Source organism: Petromyzon marinus, chromosome 30 (genome assembly GCF_048934315.1).
Source record: "Petromyzon marinus isolate PM22_M1 ecotype Great Lakes invasive population chromosome 30, UKy_Petmar_22M1.pri1.0, whole genome shotgun sequence".
NCBI lineage: Eukaryota > Metazoa > Chordata > Hyperoartia > Petromyzontiformes > Petromyzontidae > Petromyzon > Petromyzon marinus.
In genome coordinates this window covers 3,183,083-3,207,728 of record NC_133696.1, presented here as the reverse complement: position 1 = coordinate 3,207,728, position 24,646 = coordinate 3,183,083, and the positions used below count along the sequence as shown (strand labels likewise).

The 24,646-nt window shown below is 43.1% G+C and overlaps 1 protein-coding gene across 1 annotated transcript in view; it reads right to left on the bottom strand.

The window, feature by feature from the left end:
* The window catches only part of LOC116947465 (uncharacterized), a 39,825-nt gene that overhangs the window by 14,825 nt on the left and 354 nt on the right, over nt 1-24,646 (bottom strand). Inside the window, exons 2-6 of the mRNA XM_032963246.2 lie at nt 24,281-24,358; nt 22,361-22,460; nt 20,212-20,392; nt 14,696-14,797; nt 400-513 (exon numbers count right to left, since the gene is read on the bottom strand). Coding sequence (XP_032819137.1) covers nt 400-513; nt 14,696-14,797; nt 20,212-20,392; nt 22,361-22,460; nt 24,281-24,344 — 561 coding nt within the window. The 5' untranslated portion in view covers nt 24,345-24,358. The remainder of the gene's footprint in view (nt 1-399; nt 514-14,695; nt 14,798-20,211; nt 20,393-22,360; nt 22,461-24,280; nt 24,359-24,646) is intronic.

Genomic DNA, 24,646 nt, shown 5'->3' with positions numbered 1-24,646 from the left:
AAATCCAGATTGAAAATTAATTTCTTTAGAACTGCTTTTTGTGTTTAGTATGTTGTCCTCCCCCCCCCACCCCCCACCTCCGATTAACACGGCTGGCTACGTACGGTGCAAAATAAGTTGAACATACATACATACAGAAACCCGCAGATACCCCCAGACCCATAGAGACACCAATAGACCCATAGAGACTCACAGAGACCCACAGATTAGCACGGTTGGCACGGTTGGCTACGTACAGTGAGAAAGAAGTTCTAAATTCCTCCCCTTTGGAATCTACTTTGTATTCTGGTTTTCTTGGATTACAATAAAACATTTTTTACAACAAAACATTTTTTCCCCACCACCCCCCCCCGCTGCAAATATATAAACGGGGGGGCAACCGGTGAAGAAGCGGGCCACCTTGTCAAGTTTGCTGTGGACGACGAGGAACTTGTCGCGCTCGCAACGCAGGGTGTCGATGTCCCCTCGCAGTCGCCCATTCTCTGTCAGCTGCTCACCCAGCTTGGTATTCGTCTGCCCACACGGACAAAAAAAGATTCCGCCGCCCCACATTCCGCCCCATGTGGTCGCACACATCAGAGAGGGCAAGTGCTGTCAGCGAGCACCTTCAAAGCCCGCGGCGATTGGTCAGCGCCACGCCCCCCGGCCGCCTTTGTCTCCCCAGTGCTGACGTTTACGCACCGCACCGGGTACCCATTTGACGCTAAGTCGACCTAGGGGAGGCTCGGGACCGGTTCAAATAATCGTCAATGGTGTTGGCTGTGAGCGGGCATCGAACTTGCGTCACTGGGTGTACGTAATGCAGTGCGTTAACCACTGTGCCACCGTTCTTTCACTTGCCCGCTCAAGGCTAACACATATATACGTGCACACATACGGCTGTGGACAAGCAGGCAGATAAACAAGTAAAAGTGATTTGTTTCCCTTACACACGTGGCACCTCTCTAGCACACATCATCCACCCACCATTACATAAAACTGTTTGTATTTTACCAGGTAAGGCCCACTGAGATATGTAGCTTTTGTTCAGAAGCGACCTGGCCATCACAAATGATAGCTCAGCGAAGTGCCTCATCGTTATGTGGAGTTTATAGCAGCCAAATACTCTAAACGTGTGATGTTTCTAAATGCGCAGGGAAAAACCGGAGGATTCGGAGAAAAATCCAAACTCCAAATATACAGCAGCCGTCAAGGTAATTCATATTCATGAACATAAAACTAGACATATTCTTAGTTTTTTCGGTAAAGTCACGTTGAAGAGAAACAACAAAATAACAAAATATATATAAAACAATAAAAAATTCTCACGACGTTTCGACCATAACTCAAACGGTCATCATCAGGTGTGTCGGTTTGCATAAATTTATTTTGAAAACGGCATATTTATTTATATATATAAAAATAACGTTTGCGTCACGCGCAACGATGGCAGTTTGCCAGGACTAGTCCATCTATTTTTTGAAAAGAGGAGGGGGGAGACGAAATTTGTTTTTATGTATGCTGTCTGAAAGGCACTGTAAGCGTGAACAATCAATCAAGAACTGAAATGATTTATCAAATCTTTCCAATGATTGCTAAGATAGAATCCATCTTCTCGGTTGAAATTGTCTCTGTGTTTGTATATGTGGATAGCCTCATGAACGAATCTCTCATGGAAGCCAGATGGCTTACAAAGAACCTCCGTCTTGGAAAAGTCAATGGCATGTGAGCCTACTGAATTAGAACAATGATCTGCTACGGCCGAGGTGTTGGTCCTACCGTGTTTAAGGTCTGCTTTATGTTCACGAATGCGGTCCGAGATATGGCGTTTGGTTTCTCCAATGTAACTACTACCACAGAGGCAACTTAGTTTGTAGACACCAGGGTATTGTATGTCCGGAATCACATCTTTTACAGACGGAACCAGATCACGGATTTTATGTAATGTGTTGAAACGGACCTGGATCTTGTGTTTATTCAAGATTTTGGAGATCTTTTTTGTGATCCCAGCAATGTAGGGTAAAGTGATGGTTTTGAAAGGCTCCTCAAGAGGGTTCTTCTTCATGGTTTGAGTGATAGCTTTGCGGATTGTATAGTCGGAGTAACCATTAGCCCTAAGAGCTTGGTGTACGTGCTTGAGTTCACTGCTTATGTGTTCCTGGTCGGATATGCATTGGGCTCTATGATACAGAGTCTTGATGAGAGAATTCTTCTGTGATGGATGGTGGTGGGAATCCGGTTTCAGATAAGCATCCGTATGGGTAGCTTTCCTGTAGACAGAGTGGCTCATTGAACCATCAGGTCTCTTTTTAATTAGAACATCCAAAAAAGGTATCTTGCCATCTATTTCGACTTCCATGGTAAATCTGATGGCTGGGTGTATGGAATTGATGTGGTCGAAGAATTTGTCTAGAGCAGGCCGGCCATGTGGCCAGATGACAAAAGTGTCATCCACGTACCTCTTCCATAAGGTTGGGCGCAGAGTGGCAGTCTGGATGGCGTCAGTCTCAAATTTCTCCATGAAAATGTTAGCTATAACTGGAGAAAGGGGGGAGCCCATTGGGGTGCCCTCAGTTTGTTTGTAGAAAGTTCCATTCCAAGTGAAGTATGTATTGGTTAAACAGTGTCTCACCAGGGGGGGTACCTCAGTGTTTAGTCCTTGATGAACCAAGTCTTCAATGATTGCAATGGTGTCAGGTACAGGAACCTTGGTGAATAAGGAAACTACATCAAAACTGACAAGCAGGTCGTCTGGGGACAGGGAAATCCCCTTGATTGTTGATACCAGGTGAGTAGAATTTTGTACCGCAGAGGTGGTCTTTCCAGTGAAAGGACGCAGGATTTCAGACAAAAAACGAGCTAGTTTGTAGGTGGGGGAGCTGATAGTAGAGACTATGGGACGAAGAGGTGTATCAACTTTATGTATTTTTGGTAAGCCGTATAATCTTGGTGGCCTGGCAGCAGAAGGTTTCAACGAAAACTGTTTAGATTGATCAATTAATGCGGTTGAATCAGAAATTATTTTGTTGGTTTGTGTGACGAGGCTGTTGGTGGGATCTCTTTTTATTTTTGTATAACTACCATCGTCGAGTAATTCTTTAATTTTGTTGTTGTATTCTATTTTATCCATGATAACAGTAGCATTGCCTTTGTCAGCTGAGAGAACTACAATATCATTCCTCTTTTTTAATTTATATAATTCAAAACGCTCATCTTTGCTGAGGTTGCTAGCTGGCATCTTAGCGTTTTTGAGGGTTGCAGCGATTTCAGATCTTGCTACGTCTGCAGCGATGTGACCCAGGCCCCTGAGAGCAACGTCTACTTGGGCAATTATATCATTAACTGGTATGTGTTTAGGTGTGACTGCAAAGTTTAGACCTTTAGCTAAAACGGATTTCAGACCATCGGAAATAGAACTGTTACTGCGATTAATTACGACTTTATTAACGTCTAACTTTTTGGTGTGTGGGTCCGGTCTTTTGTTTAAGAGGAGGTTAAATTTGGAAATCAGGTTTTCCTTACATTTGGTCGACATAGTAGCAGCTGAAGAGGCAGTCATATTGTCTACATGTTCCCAATCCGATGTGGACATTATTGCCGTCAATGATAAGTGTGATTTGTAGAGTGTCTTGTCTAACTGATCTAGTTCTGTGCGTATAAGTCTGATTTTTTCTGAGATAAGAGCTAAGCTAGTTTTGAAAAGAATTCGTTTCGCATTTGAAGAAGTTACAGTAGCAGAGGTGAGTGTAAATGCGATTGGTATTACCCCAGAGTCGCGGCATCTCTTCAGGAAGGTGAGAGACTCGATCAGCTGAGCTTTCTTATCCCGGAGTTTGTTGAAAGATCTTAAAGTTATGTGAAAACCCTCCCCGTAGAGGCGATTAAATTTTGATTTAAAGCTTTCGTGACTGCAGTAATTCATATTCTTAGTTTTTTCGGTAAAGTCACGTTGAAGAGAAACAACAAAATAACAAAATATATATAAAACAATAAAAAAAATTCTCACGACGTTTCGACCATAACTCAAACGGTCATCATCAGGTGTGTCGGTTTGCATAAATTTATTTTGAAAACGGCATATTTATTTATATATATAAAAATAACGTTTGCGTCACGCGCAACGATGGCAGTTTGCCAGGACTAGTCCATCTATTTTTTGAAAAGAGGGGGGAGACGAAATTTGTTTTTATGTATGCTGTCTGAAAGGCACTGTAAGCGTGAACAATCAATCAAGAACTGAAATGATTTATCAAATCTTTCCAATGATTGCTAAGATAGAATCCATCTTCTCGGTTGAAATTGTCTCTGTGTTTGTATATGTGGATAGCCTCATGAACGAATCTCTCATGGAAGCCAGATGGCTTACAAAGAACCTCCGTCTTGGAAAAGTCAATGGCATGTGAGCCTACTGAATTAGAACAATGATCTGCTACGGCCGAGGTGTTGGTCCTACCGTGTTTAAGGTCTGCTTTATGTTCACGAATGCGGTCCGAGATATGGCGTTTGGTTTCTCCAATGTAACTACTACCACAGAGGCAACTTAGTTTGTAGACACCAGGGTATTGTATGTCCGGAATCACATCTTTTACAGACGGAACCAGATCACGGATTTTATGTAATGTGTTGAAACGGACCTGGATCTTGTGTTTATTCAAGATTTTGGAGATCTTTTTTGTGATCCCAGCAATGTAGGGTAAAGTGATGGTTTTGAAAGGCTCCTCAAGAGGGTTCTTCTTCATGGTTTGAGTGATAGCTTTGCGGATTGTATAGTCGGAGTAACCATTAGCCCTAAGAGCTTGGTGTACGTGCTTGAGTTCACTGCTTATGTGTTCCTGGTCGGATATGCATTGGGCTCTATGATACAGAGTCTTGATGAGAGAATTCTTCTGTGATGGATGGTGGTGGGAATCCGGTTTCAGATAAGCATCCGTATGGGTAGCTTTCCTGTAGACAGAGTGGCTCATTGAACCATCAGGTCTCTTTTTAATTAGGACATCCAAAAAAGGTATCTTGCCATCTATTTCGACTTCCATGGTAAATCTGATGGCTGGGTGTATGGAATTGATGTGGTCGAAGAATTTGTCTAGAGCAGGCCGGCCATGTGGCCAGATGACAAAAGTGTCATCCACGTACCTCTTCCATAAGGTTGGGCGCAGAGTGGCAGTCTGGATGGCGTCAGTCTCAAATTTCTCCATGAAAATGTTAGCTATAACTGGAGAAAGGAGGGAGCCCATTGGGGTGCCCTCAGTTTGTTTGTAGAAAGTTCCATTCCAAGTGAAGTATGTATTGGTTAAACAGTGTCTCACCAGGGGGGGTACCTCAGTGTTTAGTCCTTGATGAACCAAGTCTTCAATGATTGCAATGGTGTCAGGTACAGGAACCTTGGTGAATAAGGAAACTACATCAAAACTGACAAGCAGGTCGTCTGGGGACAGGGAAATCCCCTTGATTGTTGATACCAGGTGAGTAGAATTTTGTACCGCAGAGGTGGTCTTTCCAGTGAAAGGACGCAGGATTTCAGACAAAAAACGAGCTAGTTTGTAGGTGGGGGAGCTGATAGTAGAGACTATGGGACGAAGAGGTGTATCAACTTTATGTATTTTTGGTAAGCCGTATAATCTTGGTGGCCTGGCAGCAGAAGGTTTCAACGAAAACTGTTTAGATTGATCAATTAATGCGGTTGAATCAGAAATTATTTTGTTGGTTTGTGTGACGAGGCTGTTGGTGGGATCTCTTTTTATTTTTGTATAACTACCATCGTCGAGTAATTCTTTAATTTTGTTGTTGTATTCTATTTTATCCATGATAACAGTAGCATTGCCTTTGTCAGCTGAGAGAACTACAATATCATTCCTCTTTTTTAATTTATATAATTCAAAACGCTCATCTTTGCTGAGGTTGCTAGCTGGCATCTTAGCGTTTTTGAGGGTTGCAGCGATTTCAGATCTTGCTACGTCTGCAGCGATGTGACCCAGGCCCCTGAGAGCAACGTCTACTTGGGCAATTATATCATTAACTGGTATGTGTTTAGGTGTGACTGCAAAGTTTAGACCTTTAGCTAAAACGGATTTCAGACCATCGGAAATAGAACTGTTACTGCGATTAATTACGACTTTATTAATGTCTAACTTTTTGGTGTGTGGGTCCGGTCTTTTGTTTAAGAGGAGGTTAAATTTGGAAATCAGGTTTTCCTTACATTTGGTCGACATAGTAGCAGCTGAAGAGGCAGTCATATTGTCTACATGTTCCCAATCCGATGTGGACATTATTGCCGTCAATGATGAGTGTGATTTGTAGAGTGTCTTGTCTAACTGATCTAGTTCTGTGCGTATAAGTCTGATTTTTTCTGAGATAAGAGCTAAGCTAGTTTTGAAAAGAATTCGTTTCGCATTTGAAGAAGTTACAGTAGCAGAGGTGAGTGTAAATGCGATTGGTATTACCCCAGAGTCGCGGCATCTCTTCAGGAAGGTGAGAGACTCGATCAGCTGAGCTTTCTTATCCCGGAGTTTGTTGAAAGATCTTAAAGTTATGTGAAAACCCTCCCCGTAGAGGCGATTAAATTTTGATTTAAAGCTTTCGTGACTGCAGTAATTCATATTCTTAGTTTTTTCGGTAAAGTCACGTTGAAGAGAAACAACAAAATAACAAAATATATATAAAACAATAAAAAATTCTCACGACGTTTCGACCATAACTCAAACGGTCATCATCAGGTGTGTCGGTTTGCATAAATTTATTTTGAAAACGGCATATTTATTTATATATATAAAAATAACGTTTGCGTCACGCGCAACGATGGCAGTTTGCCAGGACTAGTCCATCTATTTTTTGAAAAGAGGAGGGGGGAGACGAAATTTGTTTTTATGTATGCTGTCTGAAAGGCACTGTAAGCGTGAACAATCAATCAAGAACTGAAATGATTTATCAAATCTTTCCAATGATTGCTAAGATAGAATCCATCTTCTCGGTTGAAATTGTCTCTGTGTTTGTATATGTGGATAGCCTCATGAACGAATCTCTCATGGAAGCCAGATGGCTTACAAAGAACCTCCGTCTTGGAAAAGTCAATGGCATGTGAGCCTACTGAATTAGAACAATGATCTGCTACGGCCGAGGTGTTGGTCCTACCGTGTTTAAGGTCTGCTTTATGTTCACGAATGCGGTCCGAGATATGGCGTTTGGTTTCTCCAATGTAACTACTACCACAGAGGCAACTTAGTTTGTAGACACCAGGGTATTGTATGTCCGGAATCACATCTTTTACAGACGGAACCAGATCACGGATTTTATGTAATGTGTTGAAACGGACCTGGATCTTGTGTTTATTCAAGATTTTGGAGATCTTTTTTGTGATCCCAGCAATGTAGGGTAAAGTGATGGTTTTGAAAGGCTCCTCAAGAGGGTTCTTCTTCATGGTTTGAGTGATAGCTTTGCGGATTGTATAGTCGGAGTAACCATTAGCCCTAAGAGCTTGGTGTACGTGCTTGAGTTCACTGCTTATGTGTTCCTGGTCGGATATGCATTGGGCTCTATGATACAGAGTCTTGATGAGAGAATTCTTCTGTGATGGATGGTGGTGGGAATCCGGTTTCAGATAAGCATCCGTATGGGTAGCTTTCCTGTAGACAGAGTGGCTCATTGAACCATCAGGTCTCTTTTTAATTAGGACATCCAAAAAAGGTATCTTGCCATCTATTTCGACTTCCATGGTAAATCTGATGGCTGGGTGTATGGAATTGATGTGGTCGAAGAATTTGTCTAGAGCAGGCCGGCCATGTGGCCAGATGACAAAAGTGTCATCCACGTACCTCTTCCATAAGGTTGGGCGCAGAGTGGCAGTCTGGATGGCGTCAGTCTCAAATTTCTCCATGAAAATGTTAGCTATAACTGGAGAAAGGGGGGAGCCCATTGGGGTGCCCTCAGTTTGTTTGTAGAAAGTTCCATTCCAAGTGAAGTATGTATTGGTTAAACAGTGTCTCACCAGGGGGGGTACCTCAGTGTTTAGTCCTTGATGAACCAAGTCTTCAATGATTGCAATGGTGTCAGGTACAGGAACCTTGGTGAATAAGGAAACTACATCAAAACTGACAAGCAGGTCGTCTGGGGACAGGGAAATCCCCTTGATTGTTGATACCAGGTGAGTAGAATTTTGTACCGCAGAGGTGGTCTTTCCAGTGAAAGGACGCAGGATTTCAGACAAAAAACGAGCTAGTTTGTAGGTGGGGGAGCTGATAGTAGAGACTATGGGACGAAGAGGTGTATCAACTTTATGTATTTTTGGTAAGCCGTATAATCTTGGTGGCCTGGCAGCAGAAGGTTTCAACGAAAACTGTTTAGATTGATCAATTAATGCGGTTGAATCAGAAATTATTTTGTTGGTTTGTGTGACGAGGCTGTTGGTGGGATCTCTTTTTATTTTTGTATAACTACCATCGTCGAGTAATTCTTTAATTTTGTTGTTGTATTCTATTTTATCCATGATAACAGTAGCATTGCCTTTGTCAGCTGAGAGAACTACAATATCATTCCTCTTTTTTAATTTATATAATTCAAAACGCTCATCTTTGCTGAGGTTGCTAGCTGGCATCTTAGCGTTTTTGAGGGTTGCAGCGATTTCAGATCTTGCTACGTCTGCAGCGATGTGACCCAGGCCCCTGAGAGCAACGTCTACTTGGGCAATTATATCATTAACTGGTATGTGTTTAGGTGTGACTGCAAAGTTTAGACCTTTAGCTAAAACGGATTTCAGACCATCGGAAATAGAACTGTTACTGCGATTAATTACGACTTTATTAACGTCTAACTTTTTGGTGTGTGGGTCCGGTCTTTTGTTTAAGAGGAGGTTAAATTTGGAAATCAGGTTTTCCTTACATTTGGTCGACATAGTAGCAGCTGAAGAGGCAGTCATATTGTCTACATGTTCCCAATCCGATGTGGACATTATTGCCGTCAATGATAAGTGTGATTTGTAGAGTGTCTTGTCTAACTGATCTAGTTCTGTGCGTATAAGTCTGATTTTTTCTGAGATAAGAGCTAAGCTAGTTTTGAAAAGAATTCGTTTCGCATTTGAAGAAGTTACAGTAGCAGAGGTGAGTGTAAATGCGATTGGTATTACCCCAGAGTCGCGGCATCTCTTCAGGAAGGTGAGAGACTCGATCAGCTGAGCTTTCTTATCCCGGAGTTTGTTGAAAGATCTTAAAGTTATGTGAAAACCCTCCCCGTAGAGGCGATTAAATTTTGATTTAAAGCTTTCGTGACTGCAGTAATTCATATTCTTAGTTTTTTCGGTAAAGTCACGTTGAAGAGAAACAACAAAATAACAAAATATATATAAAACAATAAAAAATTCTCACGACGTTTCGACCATAACTCAAACGGTCATCATCAGGTGTGTCGGTTTGCATAAATTTATTTTGAAAACGGCATATTTATTTATATATATAAAAATAACGTTTGCGTCACGCGCAACGATGGCAGTTTGCCAGGACTAGTCCATCTATTTTTTGAAAAGAGGAGGGGGGAGACGAAATTTGTTTTTATGTATGCTGTCTGAAAGGCACTGTAAGCGTGAACAATCAATCAAGAACTGAAATGATTTATCAAATCTTTCCAATGATTGCTAAGATAGAATCCATCTTCTCGGTTGAAATTGTCTCTGTGTTTGTATATGTGGATAGCCTCATGAACGAATCTCTCATGGAAGCCAGATGGCTTACAAAGAACCTCCGTCTTGGAAAAGTCAATGGCATGTGAGCCTATTGAATTAGAACAATGATCTGCTACGGCCGAGGTGTTGGTCCTACCGTGTTTAAGGTCTGCTTTATGTTCACGAATGCGGTCCGAGATATGGCGTTTGGTTTCTCCAATGTAACTACTACCACAGAGGCAACTTAGTTTGTAGACACCAGGGTATTGTATGTCCGGAATCACATCTTTTACAGATGGAACCAGATCACGGATTTTATGTAATGTGTTGAAACGGACCTGGATCTTGTGTTTATTCAAGATTTTGGAGATCTTTTTTGTGATCCCAGCAATGTAGGGTAAAGTGATGGTTTTGAAAGGCTCCTCAAGAGGGTTCTTCTTCATGGTTTGAGTGATAGCTTTGCGGATTGTATAGTCGGAGTAACCATTAGCCCTAAGAGCTTGGTGTACGTGCTTGAGTTCACTGCTTATGTGTTCCTGGTCGGATATGCATTGGGCTCTATGATACAGAGTCTTGATGAGAGAATTCTTCTGTGATGGATGGTGGTGGGAATCCGGTTTCAGATAAGCATCCGTATGGGTAGCTTTCCTGTAGACAGAGTGGCTCATTGAACCATCAGGTCTCTTTTTAATTAGGACATCCAAAAAAAGGTATCTTGCCATCTATTTCGACTTCCATGGTAAATCTGATGGCTGGGTGTATGGAATTGATGTGGTCGAAGAATTTGTCTAGAGCAGGCCGGCCATGTGGCCAGATGACAAAAGTGTCATCCACGTACCTCTTCCATAAGGTTGGGCGCAGAGTGGCAGTCTGGATGGCGTCAGTCTCAAATTTCTCCATGAAAATGTTAGCTATAACTGGAGAAAGGGGGGAGCCCATTGGGGTGCCCTCAGTTTGTTTGTAGAAAGTTCCATTCCAAGTGAAGTATGTATTGGTTAAACAGTGTCTCACCAGGGGGGGTACCTCAGTGTTTAGTCCTTGATGAACCAAGTCTTCAATGATTGCAATGGTGTCAGGTACAGGAACCTTGGTGAATAAGGAAACTACATCAAAACTGACAAGCAGGTCGTCTGGGGACAGGGAAATCCCCTTGATTGTTGATACCAGGTGAGTAGAATTTTGTACCGCAGAGGTGGTCTTTCCAGTGAAAGGACGCAGGATTTCAGACAAAAAACGAGCTAGTTTGTAGGTGGGGGAGCTGATAGTAGAGACTATGGGACGAAGAGGTGTATCAACTTTATGTATTTTTGGTAAGCCGTATAATCTTGGTGGCCTGGCAGCAGAAGGTTTCAACGAAAACTGTTTAGATTGATCAATTAATGCGGTTGAATCAGAAATTATTTTGTTGGTTTGTGTGACGAGGCTGTTGGTGGGATCTCTTTTTATTTTTGTATAACTACCATCGTCGAGTAATTCTTTAATTTTGTTGTTGTATTCTATTTTATCCATGATAACAGTAGCATTGCCTTTGTCAGCTGAGAGAACTACAATATCATTCCTCTTTTTTAATTTATATAATTCAAAACGCTCATCTTTGCTGAGGTTGCTAGCTGGCATCTTAGCGTTTTTGAGGGTTGCAGCGATTTCAGATCTTGCTACGTCTGCAGCGATGTGACCCAGGCCCCTGAGAGCAACGTCTACTTGGGCAATTATATCATTAACTGGTATGTGTTTAGGTGTGACTGCAAAGTTTAGACCTTTAGCTAAAACGGATTTCAGACCATCGGAAATAGAACTGTTACTGCGATTAATTACGACTTTATTAACGTCTAACTTTTTGGTGTGTGGGTCCGGTCTTTTGTTTAAGAGGAGGTTAAATTTGGAAATCAGGTTTTCCTTACATTTGGTCGACATAGTAGCAGCTGAAGAGGCAGTCATATTGTCTACATGTTCCCAATCCGATGTGGACATTATTGCCGTCAATGATAAGTGTGATTTGTAGAGTGTCTTGTCTAACTGATCTAGTTCTGTGCGTATAAGTCTGATTTTTTCTGAGATAAGAGCTAAGCTAGTTTTGAAAAGAATTCGTTTCGCATTTGAAGAAGTTACAGTAGCAGAGGTGAGTGTAAATGCGATTGGTATTACCCCAGAGTCGCGGCATCTCTTCAGGAAGGTGAGAGACTCGATCAGCTGAGCTTTCTTATCCCGGAGTTTGTTGAAAGATCTTAAAGTTATGTGAAAACCCTCCCCGTAGAGGCGATTAAATTTTGATTTAAAGCTTTCGTGACTGCAGTAATTCATATTCTTAGTTTTTTCGGTAAAGTCACGTTGAAGAGAAACAACAAAATAACAAAATATATATAAAACAATAAAAAATTCTCACGACGTTTCGACCATAACTCAAACGGTCATCATCAGGTGTGTCGGTTTGCATAAATTTATTTTGAAAACGGCATATTTATTTATATATATAAAAATAACGTTTGCGTCACGCGCAACGATGGCAGTTTGCCAGGACTAGTCCATCTATTTTTTGAAAAGAGGAGGGGGGAGACGAAATTTGTTTTTATGTATGCTGTCTGAAAGGCACTGTAAGCGTGAACAATCAATCAAGAACTGAAATGATTTATCAAATCTTTCCAATGATTGCTAAGATAGAATCCATCTTCTCGGTTGAAATTGTCTCTGTGTTTGTATATGTGGATAGCCTCATGAACGAATCTCTCATGGAAGCCAGATGGCTTACAAAGAACCTCCGTCTTGGAAAAGTCAATGGCATGTGAGCCTACTGAATTAGAACAATGATCTGCTACGGCCGAGGTGTTGGTCCTACCGTGTTTAAGGTCTGCTTTATGTTCACGAATGCGGTCCGAGATATGGCGTTTGGTTTCTCCAATGTAACTACTACCACAGAGGCAACTTAGTTTGTAGACACCAGGGTATTGTATGTCCGGAATCACATCTTTTACAGACGGAACCAGATCACGGATTTTATGTAATGTGTTGAAACGGACCTGGATCTTGTGTTTATTCAAGATTTTGGAGATCTTTTTTGTGATCCCAGCAATGTAGGGTAAAGTGATGGTTTTGAAAGGCTCCTCAAGAGGGTTCTTCTTCATGGTTTGAGTGATAGCTTTGCGGATTGTATAGTCGGAGTAACCATTAGCCCTAAGAGCTTGGTGTACGTGCTTGAGTTCACTGCTTATGTGTTCCTGGTCGGATATGCATTGGGGTCTATGATACAGAGTCTTGATGAGAGAATTCTTCTGTGATGGATGGTGGTGGGAATCCGGTTTCAGATAAGCATCCGTATGGGTAGCTTTCCTGTAGACAGAGTGGCTCATTGAACCATCAGGTCTCTTTTTAATTAGGACATCCAAAAAAGGTATCTTGCCATCTATTTCGACTTCCATGGTAAATCTGATGGCTGGGTGTATGGAATTGATGTGGTCGAAGAATTTGTCTAGAGCAGGCCGGCCATGTGGCCAGATGACAAAAGTGTCATCCACGTACCTCTTCCATAAGGTTGGGCGCAGAGTGGCAGTCTGGATGGCGTCAGTCTCAAATTTCTCCATGAAAATGTTAGCTATAACTGGAGAAAGGGGGGAGCCCATTGGGGTGCCCTCAGTTTGTTTGTAGAAAGTTCCATTCCAAGTGAAGTATGTATTGGTTAAACAGTGTCTCACCAGGGGGGGTACCTCAGTGTTTAGTCCTTGATGAACCAAGTCTTCAATGATTGCAATGGTGTCAGGTACAGGAACCTTGGTGAATAAGGAAACTACATCAAAACTGACAAGCAGGTCGTCTGGGGACAGGGAAATCCCCTTGATTGTTGATACCAGGTGAGTAGAATTTTGTACCGCAGAGGTGGTCTTTCCAGTGAAAGGACGCAGGATTTCAGACAAAAAACGAGCTAGTTTGTAGGTGGGGGAGCTGATAGTAGAGACTATGGGACGAAGAGGTGTATCAACTTTATGTATTTTTGGTAAGCCGTATAATCTTGGTGGCCTGGCAGCAGAAGGTTTCAACGAAAACTGTTTAGATTGATCAATTAATGCGGTTGAATCAGAAATTATTTTGTTGGTTTGTGTGACGAGGCTGTTGGTGGGATCTCTTTTTATTTTTGTATAACTACCATCGTCGAGTAATTCTTTAATTTTGTTGTTGTATTCTATTTTATCCATGATAACAGTAGCATTGCCTTTGTCAGCTGAGAGAACTACAATATCATTCCTCTTTTTTAATTTATATAATTCAAAACGCTCATCTTTGCTGACACTTCTAAACTACGAGAGAAAGAATGTATTTTATTTAGAGTTGATTCAAATATAAAACTTGAAAGCAAGTTGTGGCGCTGACTTTAGTTGTTGTCTGCAAATGCAAAGAGATGTGATTTAAGTTGTAACTGTGAATGTAGTGATGGAGTCAATTGTCCGTGCCATAGCTACTGAGCTCATAATAAAGGGTATTGGGTTGGATTGCGTAAATATAAACGTGCCGTTAATCCCGCCACCACCCGACACAGCGAGAGACATCGTAGTCGAATTGTAAATGTTGTGAGTTTACTCTCCAACACACCGGGTGTGCTGAAGCAGTAACTAATTGGTACGTTTTGTTTACTGTGACAAACCTTACTAATCGGCTTTGTCGGATGGTGGCAGCTTTGACGACACAGTCGATACTTACGCGATCTAACCCAAAACAATAATAACCTCGATTATGGATAACATTGATCGCGAAAGCCTACGACGACTAACCACGTTTTAAAGCTTTCGTGACTGCAATGATTCATCTTCTTTGGTTCTTTCGGTAAAGTCACGTAGAATGAGAATAAAATAATAAATTGATAAAATAAAATAACACAATAATATTCTCACGACGTTTGAAGGCCGCTTGTGTTGTGGCCAAAAACGTCGTGAGAATTTTATTGTGTTATTTTATTTGATCAATGTATTATTATTTTATTCTCATTCTACGTGACTTTACCGAAAGAACCAAAGAAGACTAACCACGCGTTGCACCGAGCTCATGGACGAACGGTGATGCTGATGCTGCTGCTGAATCGCTCACCGTGTCCAGCCGCGTGCTCGCGTTGTGAATCTTGCTCTGCAGGTGGCGCTGCTTCACTGGAGCCGCTCGCTTGCGCTCAAGATTTTTCTCCATGGCCCTGATCTGAATTGGGCGAGGTGGTGGTCACGCGCAGAGGAACAACAACGTCGCGCTGCGTGCGCTACGCCGTGGGAACCCCCCGGTGTCATCATCATCGCAGCAGCAGCAGCTCCTGGCTGAGCCATCGAACAAAGGCGGCGGTCACCGCATCGCACGGCGCTTTCAGATGCGCTTCTGCGGCCGTCTGGAACGCTCTTCCTTCCGATGTTATGGGAAGCCACTGGAGCTTTGCGCTTTTTTAAATCATCCAGATTGACAAACTAATTTCTTTACAGCTGCTTCTTGTGTTTAGTTTGGTGTCCTTCACCCGCCACCTCCGATTAGCACGTTCGGCGACGTACGGTGCGAAATAAGTTCAACATACACACATTCATACACACATACATACAAAGACAAAGATCCCCCATATAGCCTTAACAGACTTTAGGGGCAAGTGCTGTTATCGAGCACCTATGAAGGCCGGAACGGTACACGAGGGGGTGGGTGGCCAGCACCACGCCCGACCGCCTTTGTCTCCCTAGCGGCAATGTTTACACACCGCACCAGGTACTAATTTGAGGCTGAGTCGACCTAGGGGAGGCCCGGGACCGGTTCAGATAATCGTCACTGGTGTTGGCCGTGAGCGGGAATCGAACCCGGGTCGCCAGGTTCATAGCACACATACATACACACATACATACACACACATACATACATTCCTACACACATACATACACACATAATACATACATACACAGATTCATACACACATATATCCACACATATATATACACACACACATTCCATTTGTGGTAACCCCCCAAAACTCCTGCACCCGGCCGAATCACCTGCAAATCGCCCAATTCTCATCAGATGACGGAAGCCAGGCAGGTCTGAGCCTGGATAGGACTTGTGTAGGCTACCGCCATGGACAACGCGGGTGCTGTATGCTGCTGCGAGAGCAGAGGGCAGTGCAATACAACGCCTTGTTGAACCGCACGTATCATGCGCTCCCATACCGATGCTCCCTTGGGGGTTATTTGTACCAAGGCCGTAATTATACTATATATTGGGGGGGGACATATTCCCCTCCAATGCTATAAAAAATTATTGCTATGCTATGTAAATAAAAACAACAATTTGATAAACCTTGGCCACAATATCTGGACTTGTCTTCATATAAATCAATGCATAGATTTCTGTTTATATGATTGTGGTTATGGTTGTTCTTTATTAATCCATAAGCTCTGCCATTAAATACAATGAAACAAGAAATGGTAAAAAAAGTCAAAACAGAGCAATGTAATACAATACCCTATTAGACATTATTGTAAAAAAATAAGTAAAAAGTCCATCCCATGTGTTAGTGATTTTTTAAAATATTTTAGGCAGGAAATGAGTTTTAAAATTTAGATATTTTTCTGGGTTGGGACCCCCAGACACCCTGGAAGATTTTGTCCCCCACCCCCCAATGTTGACTCCATGGCTACGGCCTTGATTTGTACCGTCGAGCAACCCTCGCGACCTGCACGGCGTCGTGAGCGAGGCCTTTATCCGGCGGTGGATTGACAACAGGGCTGGGGCTGTATATGTCTGCACTGCCACGCCGAAATAAACCCAGCTTGCAAATTACACACAGTGGATAACACAATCCAAACAGTGGATTACACAGTCCAAACAAGCTGGTAATACGAACCCAGTAATGGAGCCTCTATTTTTTTTAGGTTGCAACAAAGAGGCGCGCTCAGAAAAAACATGCGAACGCATACCCACAAGTGCACATTTAGGCATTTGTGCACTTACACCCAAGCCCTTGTGTAGTATATCATCCCACTGCCTCACGGCACATAGTTTATTTTATTATTTATTTCTTTTTATACTTTTTGAAAGTATTTCAAAGTCAATCTTTCCCCTAAATGGTAGAGATATGGGTACTGATATTTGTAACCTGTGTTGGTAAGTTACGTAGCGATTGGTTTAATGGCTTTGCAATTTTCATATATAAAACGTGGGCAAGTGTCCTCGGACGAATGAACAAATGGATGGACAGACACACAGCCTACATCATTGACATGCTGCATTCATATGTCTCCTCAAGGTCCCGAAGATCTGGGGATGCAGATCTTCTCTCCGTATTCCCAGGTCGAGGTTTCGGTCTATGGGTGACCGAGATTTTTCCAGTGTAGCTCCCAGGCTATGGAACGCTCTTATTCCACGAGCTATCGGAACGATCGCCAAGTCTGTGGACATTTTTTAAATGCGCCTTAAAACCTATTTACGCGCTTCCGCTCATTAAACTTTTAGTTCATTTAGTTTAAAAAAATGTTTAACATGTATTTATTATATTCTTGTTATGCTGAGTGTCTGCTGCTGCTGCTGTGTCCTGTACAGTGTTTTGAGATCCTTGATGAAAAGCCGTTGTACAAATTTAATTACGATGTATTCTTGGTTCTTTCGGTAAAGTCAAGTAGAAGGGAAACAATAAAATAATAAAAATATGAAACAATAAAATTCTCACGACGTTTCGACTGCAACACAAGCAATCATCATCAGGTGTGAAAACCACAGCCACTTTTTTCAAATTTTCTTGCTGTGGTTATCACACCTGATGATGATTGCTTGTGTTGCAGTCGAAACGTCGTGATAATTTTATTGTTTTATATCTGTATTGTTTTAATGTTTCCCTTCTACTTGACTTTACCGAAAGAACCAAGAATATTAATCCTTGCAGTCACGAAAGCTTCAAATCAAAAGTTAAATTACGATGATCATTACTTCCCAGAAATATCGATCTGTAGCCTGCCGCCTCTCCCTCGCAGTTTTCACCACGTGCAAATATGTGCAGCATTGCACGTGCAAAACCGCTCCCGAACATTAGCTCCAAAGAACTGAATGTGTGGCCATTTTGTCGTTGAGACCAGCGCACGTAGGTAACCAAAAAAATGGCCACACATTCAGTTCTTTCGAGTTGGTGGTCTGGACAAGGCCGAAGGCCGAAAGCTTTTGTACAGGAGACCTGCATATATGTGTTTTGTTAAACCTATTTGTTGTCTGGCCTGCACAAACGCTTCTGTTGTGAAGGGTTTTCAAATTATAATTTAAAAACTTGAAACTCTCCTCTCTTTTAACAGCAATGCCAAAACAGTTCAAGGGTTCAATGACAACTCTAATTTTGCAAGGGTCAGCAATGATTAACGAGCAATCCAAGTTTTGTTGGGGGGACGGGGGGGGGGCATTGGCATGGTGATGGAAGTATTTCTCTGTGTCAATACCAGCGTAGGGAGCAAATTGACACAAGTTTAGCATTAACTTGTGGCTTCTCTGCGTGGGTCGACGCTTCTCTGGAAATGAGAAAAGCAGGGCTGCCAACAGGGCCCCCCCCCCCCCCGCAGAGGCTTACGGCGCTCGCGAGCAACGATGCGTGACCACACGGGCCGTTTGGAAACCAGCTGAACGCACAAACACAGCAAAAACAAGGGATGAGGATTTGTATTTATGGGATGCTTAAATCCTTCAGCATCCCAAAGTACCTCTCACAACAGCTTGGTTCGAATGAATGACGTCCGTTTCGCCGAGACTACGGTATTCGTTGGAGCTGTATTTGAGGTTAGGTGAAAAGACGAAAGAAACACAAGAGAGCCAGGATCACGAAAGGCAAAAGGAGTAATGGCAGGGTCCAATAGCATTTGTAGAAGCAAGCGAATCAGCTACAACATCAAACTGAACATCTTCAATTTTGATTTAAAGCTTTCGTGACTGCAGGGATTCATATTCTTGGTTCTTTTGGTAAAGTCACGTAGAAGGGAAACACTACAATAATAAAACAATAAAATTCTCACGACTTCACCGAAAGAACCAAGAATATGAACATCTTCAGTACAGCTTTGCACACCTGCGAGACTTGGACATTAAAAAAGACTGACAGAGATAAGATGTCGGCACTAGAAATGTATTGCTACAGAAGGATACTGCATCTAAGCTGTACCCAAAGAGAGACCAAATAAGAAGAAGGCTGCACATAGAAGAAGACCTGATGATGCAGGCAGCGATGAGAAGGAAACCGGCACTATTTGTAGGATGGACAACAGCAGGATAATTAACAGTATGCTCCTCGGAAAAATGGAAGGAACCGGAAAAAGAGGAAGACCTCACAGAGAATGGCTTGATGACGATATAAGAGATCTGTGCCAGAAAGATGTGGCCACTATTTGGGCCTATTGGCACAAGACAGAGAGGACAGTGGAAACAAATTATGAAGTGTCCAGTGGACACCCTTTGGGCTATCAGCCCATGGATCGTGAGAATGACGATGATGATGATGATCAGGTTGGCCACCGTGAGACCGTGAGAAGGCTACCGGAAGTATAGCAGAGCCACACAGCGCCCTATTGAAGCCACCTCGTGGCCAGTAGACCTCTGCATTGTCATATAGCTCCTGAACATATTTGCCAAACGCATGAATAATAACCTTCATCCCATGGCCACCTTGCCATTCCGTTGTCCTGCAGCAGCCTAGCCTAGGGGATGTTAATGGCGACCGTCCCGACGTGGCACACAAAGGCGTGGGCAGCACCGGTCCGCAAATGGGCGTCGTACACCCTGTAGGGGTCGATGTTGCAATGGGGCGTTTACATCTCACACGACATCTCACACTACATCTCACGCGACATCTCACGTCACATCTCACGCGACATCTACATCTCACATGACATCTACATCTCACATGACATCTACATCTCACGCTACATCTACATGACATCTACATCTCACGCTACATCTACATCTCACGCTACATCTACATCTCACGCTACATCTACATCTCACATGACATCTACATCTCACATGACATCTACATCTCACGCTACATCTACATGACATCTACATCTCACACTACATCTCACGCTACATCTACATCTCACATGACATCTATATCTCACGCTACATCTACATGACATCTACATCTCACGCTACATCTACATCTCACATGACATCTACATCTCACACTACATCGACATCTCACACGACATCTCACGCTACACTCAGCATTAGAGCAATAAGAAGTTTATTTCCCGACGAAAGCCCATCCAGCTAGGAAGCTCTTCTTCAAGGGTGACTCATCCCCTCGAGCATGAAAGTGCACGGCCACACGTACTTGTCTGCGGGTGGCTTCTCATCTAAACATGCTCTCTTAAGCGAAGCAGACAGCACCAACACCGGTAACTAAACATTCATTAACGGAGTCGGCCAAATATCTCGGTGTAGGATCCTAGAGCTTGGGAAATTGTTGGCACCAGCTCCGGCTTGTCTGCAATTTCTGATGCCTTAGAATCGTTCCCCCTCTCCCAGAGAGTGAACAAAAAGGCATGACAAATGATAAATCATTATTGTGATTAATAACTGTTCATTTAATCCACAAACTGAATCAGACAGCCTCTGACCTGGTCGTCCAGCATTTGTTGTCTTTGCAATTCCTGCTCAATCTGCTCATCGAGATGTCCGTTTCTTGCCAGCAGTGAGGCCACTCTTCCTGCGCTGTACCTCTGTCCTCGATGGCTGGCGGCCACTGCCAGCTTCTGGAGAGTGGTCTTTCTCTCTTCCTCCAGACGAGACAGCTCCTGCCTAACAATTGAAAAGACAACAACATTCATCATCCGTTCTGCGCAGCCTCACCAGGGGACTCAAGGGGAAAGAGCCATCCCCCTCTGAGCGGAGGTGAACGGGTAGCTCATGGGACACAGAAACTGAGCCGGCACCGCTTAGATTCTGGTTTGAATCCGGGTATCAGCCGACCCAAGAGTGGCGAGTTACATGCATGCATGATTGAACCTATTTCGCACAGCGCATAGCCAACCGTGCTAATCGGAGGTGCGGAGGAAGGACAAGAAAAATAAAATTGATGGCCTCAGCCAATCACAAATGAATTTACAAAAAAAACAACTATCTTCTGGGTTCTTTCGGCTAAAGTCACGTAGAATGGAGATAAAATAATAAGAATAATAATAACAGAATCAAATTCTCACGACGTTTCGGCCACAACACAAGTAGCCTTCCTCAGGTGAAGAAACAGGACTGTCCGGAAGACAGCGCTTGAGTGAACCCTGCCAAGCATGGCAGCGTCTTTTAAGCTGTGTGGGAGGAACAGAGCGCCTTGACAATGGAGTTAACATATACATTAGCATGTAACTGGGGGATTAGCATGATGTTGGTGTGAGGGATGAGCACCACGGAGAGCGACGAGCTCGGACCCGAGGAGTGGGGAGAGGATTCGTGAGAATTTTATTATGTTATTATTATTTTTATTATTTTATCTCCATTCTACGTGACTTTACCGAAAGAACCCAGAAGATGAATCCCTGCAGTCACGAAAGCTTTAAATCGAAACCCAACTATATTAAGTTAGTTTATAATTTACGTTTATTACTTCCAGCCACAACAATTTCACTCTGATGACATACGATGAATACCGTGCAGCACATACGGAAGGTTGCGCCTGCAATATGGATAGAGAGGTCTACTGAACTTCCACCATTTGTTGTTGCACGGTATCATCTTCCAGCGCCCTTCTCCGACGCAGAGTGATGCACTGCTAGTTGCCAGCGTACTGAATGGATATGTGATTTGCCTGTGACAAAATGCCGATGGCACAATTGGAAAATAATTATGGGGGGGAGTGGGGAAGAAGAAAACAATCTTATCACGTGATAATGGAATCAACTTCACTGTTGCACAACTGTCCGTGTCTTTTCAGTGCTGGTGAATAAACGCCATGCCATGTAATGTATTTTCGTTCTCAAGTTAGCCTAGTTAAGTAAACACAACCTTTTCAATTAACATTCGCAGCCACGAGTCAATGTAGGTTTTTGATACTATTGTAGCGGTGTCAAGACCACTATGCTCGCACTCCAGTTATCAACACACAACGCGCGTAACACACTCTCACACACATAACACGTAACATGCCCGCACATGCACGCATCAGTAGACACTTCTTTGCCACCTCTAGCTGAAGAAAGAAACAAAAAAAAGATCCGTGTTTACTTTGAGGTCAACGTGGCCTTGGGCCTGACAAGAAGCAGAAACTCCCCCCAAAAACCTGAAAACTGACAGGGCTGCATTTTCCCAATGAATTCAAACAACAGACTCACACCACACAAATGTACCGCGCTCGACTATCTAATTGCATATATTTAAATGATCATTATCTGGCAGTGTAAACGCAGCGGCAAGGTATACTGCTAACAATCGTGATTTGATTAACTTTATTTTAATTTTATTTTTACCTACGTGACTTTACCGAAAGAACCAAAGAATATGGATCATTGCAGTCACGAAAACTTCAAATCTGGAATTAAACAATAGGAGGGTTTGCGAATTCAAATCCCGTATGGGGGGTTGACTAAACCCATCATCCCTGTGGTGTCGATAAAATATATACCACCTTTAGAAACCCCTCGTGATACCTATGACAACCTGTGTCATTTATACATCCAGAAGAAAAAAAACCTCAGAAGGCCCCATGCCAACCACACTACTACGCCACTGCTGGTGCCCGTGTGCCAGGTGCGAGTGTTCCCCTGCACCGCTTACATCTGCTTGCGGATTTCGGAGGTTGATTCTCGCTTGTACACTCGCTGCTCGCTCTGCAGCCTCCTCTGCTGCTGCACCAGCGACAGATACTCCTTCTCACCTGAGCCACGCAACGCACGCAACCATCGGTCAAAAATCAACAGCAACGAAAACAGCGATAAAAGCTCGCCAGTAATTGGGGGCGAACCTCACCACCGGGCTTCCTGCAAACGCTCACCGGCCGCAGCTCGCCAGACACGTGGACCAGATTCGCACATTTAAGAAACGGCTGAATTACAATCGCACTCTTTGTGTCGTTGTTGGTGAGCAAAATCAAATCAACTTTGATTTGGTGCTTTCGTGACTGCAGGAATTACTCTTTGTTTTTTTCGGTAAAGTCACGTATAAATAAGAAATAATAATAAAATAAAATAATGGTATGTATACTATTATGTAATATTTTTAAAATTATTATTTCTTATTTATACGTGACTTTACCGAAAAAAACTAAGAGTAAAATCAAATCAAGTCATTGCTAATTCCATTTTATATTCGTGCCATTTTTATTGCGTGAGGCTATCACGAACGCGCTGTGTTTCGTAGATATAGTCCGCGGCAGTTTCGTAGTATGTGGCAATTGTTGCGAGATACGTTTTCGCAACCGAGAAATTTGCAGGTAATTCAGTCAGACCATGACTCTGGCATACACGTGCCTGCTGTTTTGAGAACAACACCGGAGGATACTTCACGTCCACTATGAAGCAGACACTGCATATTTGCGGTTAATACCACCCGCATTATTAACCAGGGCGGCCGCGGAGACTGAACCGCAAATGTCTTGCAACAAGTGGCAAAGGCGCTACAGCTCGGCCGCGACGGAGGCACGCTTTTGCGATGAAAACAAGTTTGACAAGAAAGAACAATTTTGCTACGACGAGCTGCAGTGGGTCCATACTGCATGAGCATTGAGTTTGCAGGATATGGAGTCTGAACTGGTTTCTGTCATTCTGCAACACAGTGTCTCCGTTCACTGCAAGCATCGCTCACCGAGCCCATTGTTGCACCACCCTAACCCTGCCTCATCAAAATGAAAATGCCGCGCCAATTTTTTATGGCCTGTCTCATGAAGCAAAGAAAGACACAGTGGCCAAGCGATAGCTGGGCCGTGTCGCCGGTTTGGAGTTCTCTAAGGTGCTCTGCCAATAACTTTTGTCATCACACCCACTGCTCAGCATTCAGCACTGGATTTCACAACGCAGCCAATAAACCCAGCTGCAAACTTTTCAATGCTGTAGCCTGACAACGGTGTAATTTTTAGCGCGATACAGATGGTAGAAAATAACAGGCACGTCGTTTCTGTCCACGCAGTCAGCCATTTATTACCAGTTTGTCTTGAATCATTAAAAATACATTTCAATAAGGCAAGCTTCACAGATTTCATCCGCCCAAATCACCGAATGCGCCCAATCTCACGAGCCTTCAGACGTTAAGCTGGGTTGAGTGTGGTTAATACTTGGATGGTTGATCACCAGGGCTGACAAAGTGTTCTAGCCATGGGACTGCCAAGTTTAAAATCAATTCTAATTCTATGGTGTCCTTCCAAACTAAAGCCGAAGACTCATTAATATGGAACTGGACCAATATTCCGATGCAAGCTCGGGGTCTCTTTAAAATGTGGCGCTATATGAACCATCAATAATAGAATCGATTATTGATCATTCAACGTAAATATTTTGAACAGGGCTTCACTTCAACAGGGGTGTGTTGGATTCTGTGACCTGGAAAATATGAGTGCATCGGGTACACCACATGCAGTAATGCCTGTCGCTATGGTCGCCGGCTACTAGTCACGTGCCTACTCCAGTCTATCAGCGACCCACAAAGTAGTCAGTGAGAGAGGTTAAGCGATGATTATCAATAAAGCCACGTGTGAGGTCCTACCTTCAGCGTCGCTGTCACGATCTGCCGAATCTTGCCGACGGGAAGAGCTCCTCTCTGGACTCATGGTGCCGCCGAATCCTGCCACACGGCACAGCGGAGACTTGGAAAAACAAACCCCAACGGTTTGCAGAAACAACAGGGCAGCTCTACACATTGAGGAATCCTCACAGTCGAGGATTCAAAATCTTCCCTGATAATTAAATATAAAAGTGTACTTTTTTACGGCATCTGTCTACAGCTTTAGATAATATTGTTTTACTATTAATTAAAAGTGACGTCTGGATCGTTCCCGTGAGATGGAACAATGTGTCGGGTGACACATACGTACAGACACGAACGGACTGCACAATCACTGAGAATAACGTT